The 13,319-nt window shown below is 36.5% G+C and overlaps 1 protein-coding gene across 2 annotated transcripts in view; it reads left to right on the top strand.

Annotated features, from left to right (window-relative positions):
- The first annotated feature begins 882 nt into the window (after positions 1-882).
- LOC119557601 (lachesin) overlaps positions 883-13,319 on the top strand; it is a 32,287-nt gene continuing 19,850 nt past the window's right edge. Inside the window, exons 1-3 of one of the 2 annotated variants that reach the window (XM_037870403.1) lie at positions 1,117-1,222; positions 10,897-11,006; positions 11,698-11,883. In XM_037870403.1, the coding sequence (XP_037726331.1) occupies positions 1,117-1,222; positions 10,897-11,006; positions 11,698-11,883 (402 nt within the window). Of the gene's footprint in view, positions 1,223-10,896; positions 11,007-11,697; positions 11,884-13,319 lie in introns of both variants that reach the window. The other variant, XM_037870404.1, reaches the window with a different exon arrangement.

Here is a 13,319-nt window from a genome sequence, read left to right as displayed (position 1 = left end):
ATAGGCTTATCTCATGCATGAAAACAAAGTTGTGGGACAACAAAGCGAACTTAGTAAAGGGATATATTTTCAGATATGTTTTCAAAGGGATAGTAAATAGATTGGATATATTTTAAGATACGTATATCTCAGACCTTATAATATCTGTATAACCAGCTTTGTGGGAATACTACCTATGCTAAAATTAAACCAAAATATTAATTCATCAAACCAAAATGGGTACTTAATCGGAAATAATTGGATTAAGGATGTTTTTTAACACATTTATGACATAGAAATGCACACATAATGCTAGCCTGACCTTAGATACTGACAAATGGTGAGTCCCAGTGACCTGGGCCAATCTCCAGCCCATCAGAACTGGCGCCCGCCCGTCACTCCGGGCTTGAAGCTGACGCTGTGGTCGCAGGAGATTCTGGCCGTGATTCCGACTCTGGCAGGCGGTGGCGGAGTGCCACCACAGCTTGTAGCAATTGTCGTACCATTTGTCAGACGAATGCGGACGACACTCCTCCTCCGAAGGACACGGCGCCTGCGCCGCCAGGACCTCCCCCGCGCCGGCACCACCGAGCCATGGGTTCCACCACGTGCCCGCCACGTGGATCGCATGGGGCACATGGTGGACGGCGTTCGATTCGAACATCCACTTCGACAATTGGCAACGAGGCTTCGTCACCGGGCGCTTCGGGGCCCCGGTTCGGATTTACAGTATCCAACGGCTAACGGCTACGACGGCACTTCGTGCGGCCTCGTCCCCCATTCGTGTCCTTTCGGGACTGTCGGCCACTTCGTTCCAGGTCGTTTCGGAGGAGGCCGCAGGATGCTTATTCCGGCGGCTGCATCTTCAGTTGATCAACGGCGGCGCTGTCGGCTGGTTGAAAAACGGTCTTACGGAACTCGAATCCTATCGCAGGTCCTCTTTAATAGCAACGTCGCTGCTAACACGGATTACACGCGTCCTTAAAATATTAAAATTTAAATATAAAAAGTTAATAATAAAAAACCTTATAGCACACACATTTAAGTGAATATTTTTTTGTTGAATTTTTTCTGTGCAGTGAAACTGTTCTGTTCGCGTGCCGATCGCAAATGTCGTTGCGGAATTGTTGATACCAAATGCGAATCACGGCGAAACGGTTATTTCGGAATTCTCCACTCGCCACGTTCGATCGGAATGGCAAAATGCTAATCCACCTGCTGATCGTCGTTTCGCTCCTGGAAGGTAAAAGGATCGAAAGAGTAACGAAAAACCAGAAAAAAAAAATATTTTTGTAACTTTATAAGTTTTAAGTGTTGCCACATACATTTCCTGGAACAAAAGTTTTGGGATATGTAAAGAAAAGCTAAAGTAGACAATGAAGGTTGAATATAAATATTACAATTGCTTTTTAATTTTAAAGTTAAAGTATAGTAAATTTTATTGTTAAGTTTTTGATACTTTTGAAACCAATAATTCAATTTAAAAAACTAAACCTTGTTTTGTCCAAATGGATTGGTTAACTTAAAGTTTTGTGGTTCCAAAATAAACCTAATTTACAAGATTCGATCAAAAATTTCAAAAATGTATACGAACCTACAATCTTAGGTGTTTTTTTTAACTAAAGCTCTGTTTCCATTTGGGAAAGAAACTTTTTCAAAACATATTTTAAGCTTCCAAATGTGGCTTACAAATTGAAGGGATGACCAATATAAAAGGTATAAGCAATACTGTAATTTTTCTTAAGCACTATCAATAAAACTTAGTGGCTTAAATTGTAATTATCGTAAAACTACAGTAAATTTACATCTATAAATGGATGGAATTACTTATTACCAAATAAATAAATTTACTTGAAAGTAAAGTTTACTGAAAAGTATAGTTTTAAATAAAACAAAGAGTATTTATGAATTTAAAGTTTTAAAGAACTTGAGGCCTACAACACTTAGTAAAAAATAATTTTTAATTTACAACTTTGTTTCCAATTTTATAATAACGAAACAAATTTATATTTTCAATTAAATACCTTTGCAGTGCTAAGTGTGGCAATTGCCATTTTTTAACCGTTTTAAGGAAGGTACCAATTTTTTATAAAGCAAAAGTTACTTGTTCGAAACTTTTCATATTTGGAACGCAAAAAAACCTTTAATATATAATTTCTTATCAGAATTTCTTATTTTCGAATTTTAGTAAATAAGAAATACAAAATTGACAAAACGAAAATATTTGCTGCATTTTTCAAAAAATTTAAACGATTTTGAAGTCTTAACGTGAAAAAAATCTGTTCAATAAAATAATATGACTTCAATATTGACAAGATGATAAAATAAATACAGCATAAGCTTTGTCAAATAAAGTCTGACTTCAATATTGGCTAGTTAATAAACTAAATGCAATATTAGTTGCATACACCTAAATAAAATGCATCTTCATGGCAATAATTCTGAAAATTGATACAAATAGCTTTAAATTAATTTATATTTAAAAGCAGGGAATTGACATTGGAAAAAGCAGATCTTGTCAGTGGGCTGGCTTCCTGCCAGATCCGTTTGAACAGGGCTTAAGGGATATATCGCGGGTTAATCAGGGGCTTATCGGGGACTCTCTCCGCCTGAATGCAACCCTGTAATCAGTGTTGTGCAGCGTCGGACAGGAAACGGAAATCGGACGGACGCATCCCGGCGGGCAATTGAACGCAAACCGACTTGATAATTGTTTCGCCGTAATGCGAGTCTATTAAACACCCCCCGTTGGAAAGCAGAAAAAATCGGGCGATTAATAACTGCTGGAAACTACTTAATGCACTGTCATGGCAACCATTCTGCATTTCGCATTTTGCGAACTGCATTGTTGCCATTGCCAATTGCCATTTGGCATTAAAACGTATAAATAACAAACAAATAAATAAATAAACAAAAGACAACGGACAACATCGAAAACTGAAAACAGAACACTGAACACTGGCCATTCAATGACGATTTAATTGACTCGCTCACTGACTCACTCATCCACTTTACATTTACATTCACATTTGGCGAGCTGATCCTTTTGATATCACGATTCGTGCCAAAGGGATTGTACAGTATGTTGCGAAACTATAGAGCGGCTTATAAATGCATTTTGGCCCATTTACATATATAGATTACCAATTTTTTCCCGATTTAAATGCTATTAAATAACATATTTTAAATCTAGAGAAAAAGTCTTCAAAAGAATGATTAAATTCTTAAATAAAACTATTTTTAGCAGTCGCATAATTTAGCGACACACTGTCTGCTCGCTCATTTGTGCGCACATATTTCCCACCTCATTTTAATTGTGTAAAAATTATGCTTTCACCTTGCCCAGTTTCCGCGCTTTTACAGCGATTTTCCCCGGCATTTTCCTCACCTGGCCGGCGGTGATTGTCGGCCCAATTGTCTGCCCGTCGTCTGATAATTGTAAAAAATGAAGTGCCAAATTGTTCACGTCGGCGCGACAATCACAAATACTTTCCTTCCTCGCATTAAATATTTACGGCACGGTCTTTATTGTTTGCGATTCGTTCTAAAAACAGTTGGCCCTTTGTATTTATTCCCCAGCCGATGCGGTTAAATGGTATCATTAATTTTGATTTGCTCGGGTCTTTCAACGCTCCGAGGTAGGGGAGACGTCCATTTAATGGCTAGTAAACCAAACTAATTTGGAAATCAGCCGCTATATGGCTCCATAACAATTTAATTGACCGGCCACTACTTATAACTGCCTACATTATTATAAGAAAAAGTCATGTTAAAATGCGGTCTTTTTATTTTAAAAGTGATGTATTTTTAAAATGGCTTTAATATTAAACCGAGTTTTAGTTTAATACGATCAACTTAATTTAGATCGGAAAATATATTTAAATGGCTCGAATATTGTACTAGTTTTTGGATTGATAGTAAAATATGCTCACCTCTCCAATTTTGGGTAAAAATAATTTCTTTGCTAGCTAAAATATAAATAAAAAACCTAAATTCATTATAATACACTTTTTTTATATATACAAGTTTTTAGATTAACATAACCCATTGCTATGTGAGATGCAAGCCTAGCATCTCAATTCAAAGTGGAATAAATCATCTCATAAGTTCTTGGCCCAAGAATCTTGCCTAAATAAAATATAATCAAAATAACTACATTTATTTGAAACACAAATATGTTAAACGTGAGTTTTGTAAGAACTATATATTTTAATGGCTTGTATATTATACAAGTTTTTGGATTGATTTTACCTACTTCCATGTAATTCTTGGTCAAATAAAATTTAATTAATGTAACTACATTTTTTTCAAACACATTATACAAGTTTTCAGATTCATAAAACCTATTGCCATGTGAAATAGACTTGTATCTCAATTTAAAGTTAAGTAAAAACATCTCATAAGTTCTTGACTAAATAAAATATAATCAAAATAACTAAATTTACTTGAAACACAAATATGTTAGACATGAGTTCAGAAACGATGGGAAAGCCAACGCATAAGCTGTCGGGCTCTTTGGATTCAAATCTATAATTTTACATGTGTCAATGGTGCGAAAACACCCCGACGAAGCCGCAAAAAAGTGCGACTAGTGCCATGACTATTCTCATAAAGTTGATAATTATGCATGGACGTGGCCCACGCCTCGTCCGGGGCCCGCATAAATATTAAATACATGCAGATGTGCATATTTAAAGCACTTAAATCACGGCAAACAATAATTCCCATGCGACGATAATGCCGCAGATGGGTTGTAGGATGTTGTACGATGCAGCTGATAATGATAAACACAAAAGTGAAAATAATTTTCAATTACAGCAACATTAATAACCGATAATAATCCTAAGCAAATATAATGTGCATGTGTGTGCGTTTGTTTGCTGTGTGTGCATATCAATGATATGCAAATTAATTGCCAAATAGGACACATCGTCCGTGTGACCACCCATCCGACCATCCGACCATCCGCCCACCCACCAAAAAGCGCCCATCGGATGTGAAATGTAAGCTAAACCGCAATATGGCCAAATGGCGGGAGCGAGATAGCGCCATTAATGGCCATTTTGTTGCTGTCCCCCGAGTGACTTAATTGATACCAACAACGCCGGCACTAGCCATGATTTTTATGCACCGAAACACAACTCGAAATACTCCATTGCAGTAATTATTATTTTAGAAGGGTGTGATAGAATCGTCGGAAAGTATGTAACAGCGTTTCCGACCCCATAGAGTATATATAATCTTACTCAGGATCACTAGCCGAGCCGATCTAGCCATGTCCGTCTGCCTGTCCGTCCGTATAAACGCTAAGATCTCGGAAATTATTAAAGCTAGAAAGTTAAGATTCGGCATGTAGATTCTTGAGCTTATTACTCCATTTTTTCATTTCCAAATATTTTTGAATAATTTAAATGAGGTATTGTTTTTATTATCAATATCCATCTACATGCCAACATTTTTTGAAATCGGACCATTCATTAAAAAGTTATAACCAAAGAATAGTCAATACTTTGCAAATTCAATCAAGCAGCAAATCAGCTGTTTTTGCTAATACGCCACCAAGCCGCTGGGAGCGCTATGGGCTAGGTGGCGCTAGCTACAAGCAAGCATACACCATCCCTCTAGCACTGTCTTCAGCTGAGTAACGGGTATTTGATAGTCGATGGCATCAACTATAGGGTTTTCTCTTGATTTAATTAAAATTTTATGTTGATTTCTATGGTTCAGGGATAGAACCTTAAATATTGCTATGATGAAACACAATACGAAACATTCTGTTGCAATATTTTTGTTAATTAAAATTACCTTCAATATTATTATGATATAAAGGTGGCAGAAACATGATTTTTTTGCACGGAATTACATTTCAAAATATTCCGTTGCAATAATTATTTTTACTTAAAGTATTAAATTCTTTTTCCTTTTGGTATAATATCTGTGAACCTTCAAAATTAGAATGATTTATGCACGGGAACACAATACGAAATATTCCATTGAAATATTTATTTTTATTAAATAATATTTTGTTATATTAATGATGAACCTTCAATATTATTAATATAGCAAAGGGTAGCGAAGTCAGAACAATTGTTTTTATAAGTGGAAACGCAATACAAAATATTCACTTGTAAAATATACATATATTTACAGGGTCTTCTCTTTTTTATTTTTAATGTATATTCATTAGCTATAATTGAGATAAATAAAATACATTTTTATGTTACAATAATAAAACTTGAATATTATCATAATAAATGAATAAAATTAAAGGTGACTAAAAATATGCAGTAAAGAAAATATTTTTTTGCACACGTCTGATATCCTTTAAAATGAAATGACCTTTTTTGTGGTAATTGCAATACAATTAAGTAACATCATCATATTCCATAACGGTTTTTCCCCGTGCATATGCACTCTTTTATTATTTTTTAGGTCTTAACTTTTAAGTCCCTTTATCCTGCATTTACTCACGTTTTTTTCGTCGTCGGTCGTTCGGCTTTTAACGCCTGCGGTCAGCGGGAAAAGCCGCAGACGGAGTTACTAGTTTTTTCCCAGCTTTTCCTGCGAGGAAAGTTGTTCCATACCAAAAAATGCGCGTAATTTGTAATTAATTATATGTGACGCCCAAGGAATAAAATTCGAAAATGCTTGGGAAAGAACGAGTATTGAAGTTACAGAATCACAAGGGGATTAAATGTCGAAAGGGTTTTACGGTAAATACAAATAAATAATATTAATGCAAGCAAAAATATATAAAAAAGACCATTTTACAGGGACTTACAAAAGATTTAATCAAACTAGATACTCCGATTTATTATACAAAACTTTATTCTTTGATATGAAATCGGTGTTGTGTTATGTGTTATCGGTTAAAAAAGGCAAAGATAATAGGCAACATTTTTTTGTGTTCTGACAAAGTGTCACTTAACCTTAAATAATATTGAGAATGTACGTAGATTGTTCCGTCTTTTCCAACAGAAAACTTTCTCAATTAAAGTGAAACCCTTTTCAAACACACAAAAAACATAACACAAAAGTGTGAAACAGAAATCAAGACACAATTAATTGCGTGACACTTGTGGGGAGCAAAAGGGGAAAAGCCGAAAAATTTAAATTGAATTTCTGCGGAGGAAAAATAGGAGGGAAATTGGCAGTAGTTCAGCCAACGACGATTTGTAAAAATGCTAATTTCAATGCCAACCGACAGTCATTTGCAGGCATCTCCTTGTTTTTCCTCTTATTTTTGTGTTTCGCCTCCCAAGTCATTTGTTTGTCTTGGCCAAAACTTGAATTTAAGACAACCCCAGTTTGTTGTATTTAAGTTTGGTGTCGGACCCAAGTCCGAGAATGGAATCCCACTCTGTTGCCTTTCAAATTTGCCATTATCACCTATCATTGGTGCTTTGCCACTGGATTTGTGGGCCTGTTCAAGTGTGAGGCCATAAAAAGCGAATGGCCAAGGAAAAGGTGACATCATGCAGTGAGAGAAATGTTTTCGATCTGTTAAAGAACCTCTCAATTGGTTTAACTTTTTTTAAAATATAGTACAATGTTTTTGTAAGACACATAAAATATTTAAATATTTTTTAAGCTACATTGCAAAGAGGTGGCCCTTAAAAAAATATAATCTGATTTTAAATTGGTTTGCCACTAAAGTTTTGTGAAATCTGTGTAGTCAATACCCGGTATTTGAATATATTGCTTCATTTAAAATTGTATTATAATTATTGTATTGGACGCTTTTTGATAGTCCAAAATCATTATTTTAGACCAATCTTTTAAAGCTCTCTAGAATGTCCTAAGTTTCATAATAATTTTAAAAGAACCGGAAATCAAAATATTTCTATGATTTAGTTTTCACTCCCCTATTTCAAAGGCTTACAGAGTATTTTCTCAGAGTGTCAAAATCAAAGTTGTTGGTCCCCAGTTCCAGTCCCCACTGTCATTCCCATGCAGATTGGCATCTTTGTATCGCATCGTGTGTGTTCACCTTGCCACCCACACATACGTGAATACGTATAGGTATATATAAAATCACCCAGCCACCCAAAACTAATACCTTTCCTTGCTTAACTTTTGCCAATGTCCTTAGCCATAAATTTGCTTCGGCAAATCCTCATTGTCGTTGTGTGATTTAAACTTTTTCCCCGAGTAAATGCGAAAATGCGAACAGGAGCCTCGGGATGTGAGCCAAAAATTGACAGGATGGCTCGGAATGGTGGGGCCGAAAATTGAAATGAAGGCGGAGATTTATGAGGCGGGGGACCTGGATTTTGGATTTCGGATTTTGGATGTTGGATTTTGAGTGGACGAAAGTCGGGGGTTAATCGACTCTGGCTTGGCTTCTGAAAATGCCCGGCAGAAAGGCTCCAAGGAGGCTGACCCACGACCAGTAGCCAGGCCAAAGTTCACAAGCGACTAGGTGGTGGGAGGGGTTTTTCCAGGGGGGTGACAAGTTCATTGGGATTGGCACAATGCTGGAAAACATCTTCGCATGCTTGCAGACTCTACGACAGATTGACAAACAAGCCGCAGTCAGCCAAGCAGCAACAGCATTTGCCATTTGCCTTTTGCCATTTGCCAGAGGGTCGGGAGAGCGGGGTCGCCGCAAGCCAGGCTCCACTGTACTGTCCGCACCCACAACACTTTGGCTTTAGGGTGGCCCTTCCCCGCCGAGTGGTTGCCGACTTCCTGACACCGAATCTCCCAGCTTCCTGCACTCAAAACAGAATCCAAGTATATTGTTTTAAAGTAAATGGGAAAACTGTTTGCCAAATCGAAAGTAATCAACAGATTTTAAAAATATATTGAAACACGTCTTAAAGCTATTAATATATAAACAATAACTTTACTTTAATTAAGGAATACAAATGTGGGCAATAATTTATTCATTATTTCTGGAATACAAAATTCTTGTGCAACTGTAGCTTCATTTAAGTGCATTTATTATGATTTTATAAAATCAATTAATCCACCAATAAAATCTTTCATAAATGCCAAACACTTTTCGCACACTTTAAATGCAGCCATAAATTGTTTTTTCGTTAATACAGCCATTGTTTCCCAATCACGACTTTGCGGGCTATTCAACAACGAATTTGCCAATAAATCAATAATGAATTCAATCAATTCGGTGCCCAATTCAATGCATTGCAGCAATTAATCCAGCAATGAATTTATTCACTTGCCCACATAAACTTGCTGGAATATTTTTAGCTTGTGGCCTGCAAGTAGATTATCCAGATTATCAACTGTAGGATTTCCTGGGACTCTGTTTTGCATTTGGCAGGCACACAGAGTCACCGAAAGTGCGATAAATCATGCCTTTGGCCAATTGAGTCAATTCAGCACATTCCTCAGTACATCTCGCCCTACACTTTACATATATATATATATAGGGATATATATTTCTACACACAATATTCGGTCCCGATCCCCGGCAATCCGTTCGGGAGCCAACGGTACTGTCTATAAATATTTAAATTTCAAGTTTGCCAAAAGTTTTTTGCATGCATTACGATGATGTAGACGTCGGTGGAGGGGTTTTCGGGGGATTTTGCGGCCAGGACAGCCGGGACAGTCGTGCGTGGCTGCTGCTGTCTGGTGAAGCCCCTCGATCCACTCCACCCATTAGTCCTGACTAACCTCCTTCATTCCATTATTTTTTCCTTGCCCCTTCAAGGGGTCCCTCGGCTTCTACGATAAGTTGAGATCGACTCTTCCTTAGGTTTTTATAAATTGTAATTTTTAAGACGCTGCAACTCTTTATAGGTTTTCTATATAATTAAAAGAGTTATCAGAAAAGCACAAAAATTGCTTTTTTAAATCCTTTAGAAACATTTTATATGACAGTTAATAAAAAATTATTTCTATATTTAATAATTCTCAAAAAATCATAGACAAGAGTTAATTAAATATTTCCCTAATGAATGTATTCATATATTTATTTAAGATAGAAATCAGTAGTCGTTTTATATTTTTCATTCGTTTTTTAAATGAACCTCTAAAAACATTTAAGACGGCATTTAATCAAATATGATTTCCAAATTTCCTTGAGAAAGAAATTGTACATTGGTCTTATACACAATACTCTAAATACATTTATTTTAATAATATAATTTAATTTATTCTAATAACAGTTTAAATAAACTATAGTTAAAATTAATGAGAAATGGTATATGGAAGTATACAAGTACTGTAAATATAACTAATAAAGGCTTTCTTATGTAAATATTTCACAATAATCCAACATATTTTATTGAATACCTAGTGTATAATATACCTAGTGTTAATAGATAGAGTATTCACACTGTTGACTATTTTACTCACACTTCGGGATTTTTTCCTTTTTGCGTTTACGGCCTGGAAAACTTTTTTGCAGCACTTGCAAGTGAAATGTTTGATTTTCGATGATTCAATAAATTATTTATATTTGCGTGTGCCCCCTCCCCAAGCCCCTGCCCATGCCCATGCCCATTTCCATTTCCATTCGTAACCGTATCCGTATCCGAACTTTTGTCCGCATTCCGGACTCCCGTTTCCCGGAGAGCCGGAGTGCCGTAGTCGTGGTGCAGCCGGATGTCGATCTTCAATTAGCCGCCGCAGCTCTTTAAATTGTCTGCCGCCGGTCGTCTGGCACAGTTAAGTTGTTGGCAAGGCCGGAGTGCAGTGGGTGGTGGGTGGATAGGTGGATAGGTGGATAGGTGGACGGGTGGTTTCGGGGCACATTTAAAAACGATAAATCACGGACTTTTTGGCAGGCGCAACATTGGAGGTGGGGCTGCTGCTTTCGGGTGGTTATTTCGCGGGAATGCATTGCCAGTGAACTGGCGCGATATCATTAACTGCCACACACCCATGCACACCCATACACACGCTCTAATCGCGCTCCTGTTTTTTTCCTTTTCGTCCTTGCAGCCATTGGCGCCTTTCAGCCGGAGTTCGTGGAAAGCATTTCCAACGTGTCCGTGGCCGTCGGACGCGATGCAACCTTCACGTGTCACGTGAGACGTTTGGGCGGCTATCGGGTAAGTCAACAGTTAAAGTCAACTCTAAAAAAAATCGAGTACCTAAGAAATTAAATAAGAAAGTAAGCTACTGTTTAAATTTTACCGAATGCAGCAAACAAACATTTATTGAATGGAAGTGTATTTTAGTTACATGTTTTAATTAAATACTATACATGTTTTGAAAATTCTGAAATTATTTAGGAAAGGAGTCTAACCCTCTCTTTTAAATATATTAAAGAAAAATAAATGTATGGGCTTAAGAATATGAACTTCAATTATTGAAATGTTAGCAAACGTCAATTGCAACTACATTTTAATATATATAAACTCATCAAGTTCTTGTTATAATGCTGCATAAATTATTAAACTAAGGATTTTGTTATGATATATACATTATACACACATTGAAAAAATCTTAAGCTCAATGTTTAAAAAAATATAATTTAAAATATTTAAATGCTAACAAACGTCTTTTGAAACCATTGTTGAATTTATTTTTACTCGTCAAGTTATTAAAATAATTTTGTATAGTCTCAATAGATCAAACTTATTTGAACTATTTCGTTAAAGCCTTAACTTTAAATTATTTAAACCATTTATTAGCAAGAAAATATTTATGAAACATTTTAAAATGCAATAAAATATATACATAATAGACTTAGACTTAGAGATTTTTAAAGAAATTTGATGAGCCACATTTTGCATTCAGGTGGGCTGGCTCAAGGCCGACACCAAGGCCATCCAGGCCATTCACGAGAACGTGATCACGCACAATCCCCGTGTCACGGTCAGTCACTTGGACCAGAACACGTGGAATCTGCACATCAAAGCGGTTTCCGAGGAAGATCGCGGCGGTTACATGTGCCAACTGAACACGGATCCCATGAAGAGCCAGGTGAGTTGATTGCCTCTTTGGGCAACACTACGTATACTTAACCAAATCTAGATTACGTATACGCAGTGGTGTGCGCTATGGGAGTTTAATAAAAAGGGGACTGGGAAAAGTAACATTCTTGGGCCTAAAAGTATTTAAAACATATTTAAGGTTAAACGCTGATTAGTTTTATAACCAGCTTTTCGATTCATATTTTATATTCATGATATTTGCACAACCTCATCGGTTTTTGCACGTTGTTGTGAAAATGTTATTCCCATTTTCCGATCCATTCCTTCATGCGGCATTAAACGGTGAAGGAAAATGCGAATGCATTGAGCTGTTGTACTTGCCGTTGTTATTGTTTGTTTTCCACCATTTTCACCGTTCCCACCCCCCCCCCGATTTCCCACATTTTCCACCCACTTATTCTTCTGCTTGTTTGGGGAAAAGAAAGCGCAGCAAATCGAAAGCGAAAACTATGAGAAAACGGGGGGAAAAGGGGGTGGGAAAAAGGAGGAAAATGTTGGGGCATATAAATTGGCAGCATCATGTACGCACACATACATAAATTTCGCATGGCTGTGTGGATGATTTTCGGCGTGTGTGTGGGTGTGTCCGCTCACACGTACACTCGTGTGTCCAGCGAAGTGAAGTTTATGGTGCCAATAAAATGTATTTCATGCTTCCTTAATTTTTATTTGCACTTTTACGCTTTTCACAAAAACAATAGCAGCCGGGTCAGAGTGCACCGCACTGCCCGCCCCCCTTTTGCCATACACCCCCTCCCTCATGTGTCTTAAACTATTTACCTTGGCTTAGTTTATTCTTAGTTTATTCGACATCACTTCGCTTTACTCACCAGCCGCCATATAAAACACTTTGCCGTTACTCCCGCTTTACGAGCCACTTGCATAATCAGCGAATTTTCGCCAAGTGTACACTGGGAAAATATAGCCGGGGCTTATCTAGCAATTCGATTTTCCTTTGACTTTGAAAACTATATTTTAAAAGGTTTTTTAAATATTATAATTGAATCTGCATAATTTATTTATAAGTTGTAATATTAAAAAAAAATTTTAAATTTAAATTTATTATATGATATATTTAATATATATTTAGTATGTTTCGCCACAAAAGGAGTAATTAAAGCAAGAAGTGTGACTTCAGTTCTTCTTCTTTAAAAAATGTTTATTTCTTATAATAATTTAATTTAATAATTTATTTTCAAGTTTTAATATTTATTTTTTATTATATGATATATTCATCTCATAGTCCGAATGTGCATACTTCTTAATACATTTCGCCGAGAAAGGACTAAACAATATTTTTAGTGTGAGAGTCAACTAGATCATTAGGCACTTTAATATGTGGCAAGGAGGTCTAGATTTTTCTCACCGTGCACATGGATAAGCACTTGTCCCCTTAGCAATTTGTGATATTTAAGTAAGTGGTAT

The sequence above is a fragment of the Drosophila subpulchrella genome, chromosome X, assembly GCF_014743375.2.
Source record: "Drosophila subpulchrella strain 33 F10 #4 breed RU33 chromosome X, RU_Dsub_v1.1 Primary Assembly, whole genome shotgun sequence".
Lineage (NCBI taxonomy): Eukaryota > Metazoa > Arthropoda > Insecta > Diptera > Drosophilidae > Drosophila > Drosophila subpulchrella.
The sequence above is the reverse complement of the archived record's forward strand: the minus strand, read 5'-3'. Positions and strand labels throughout refer to the sequence as shown.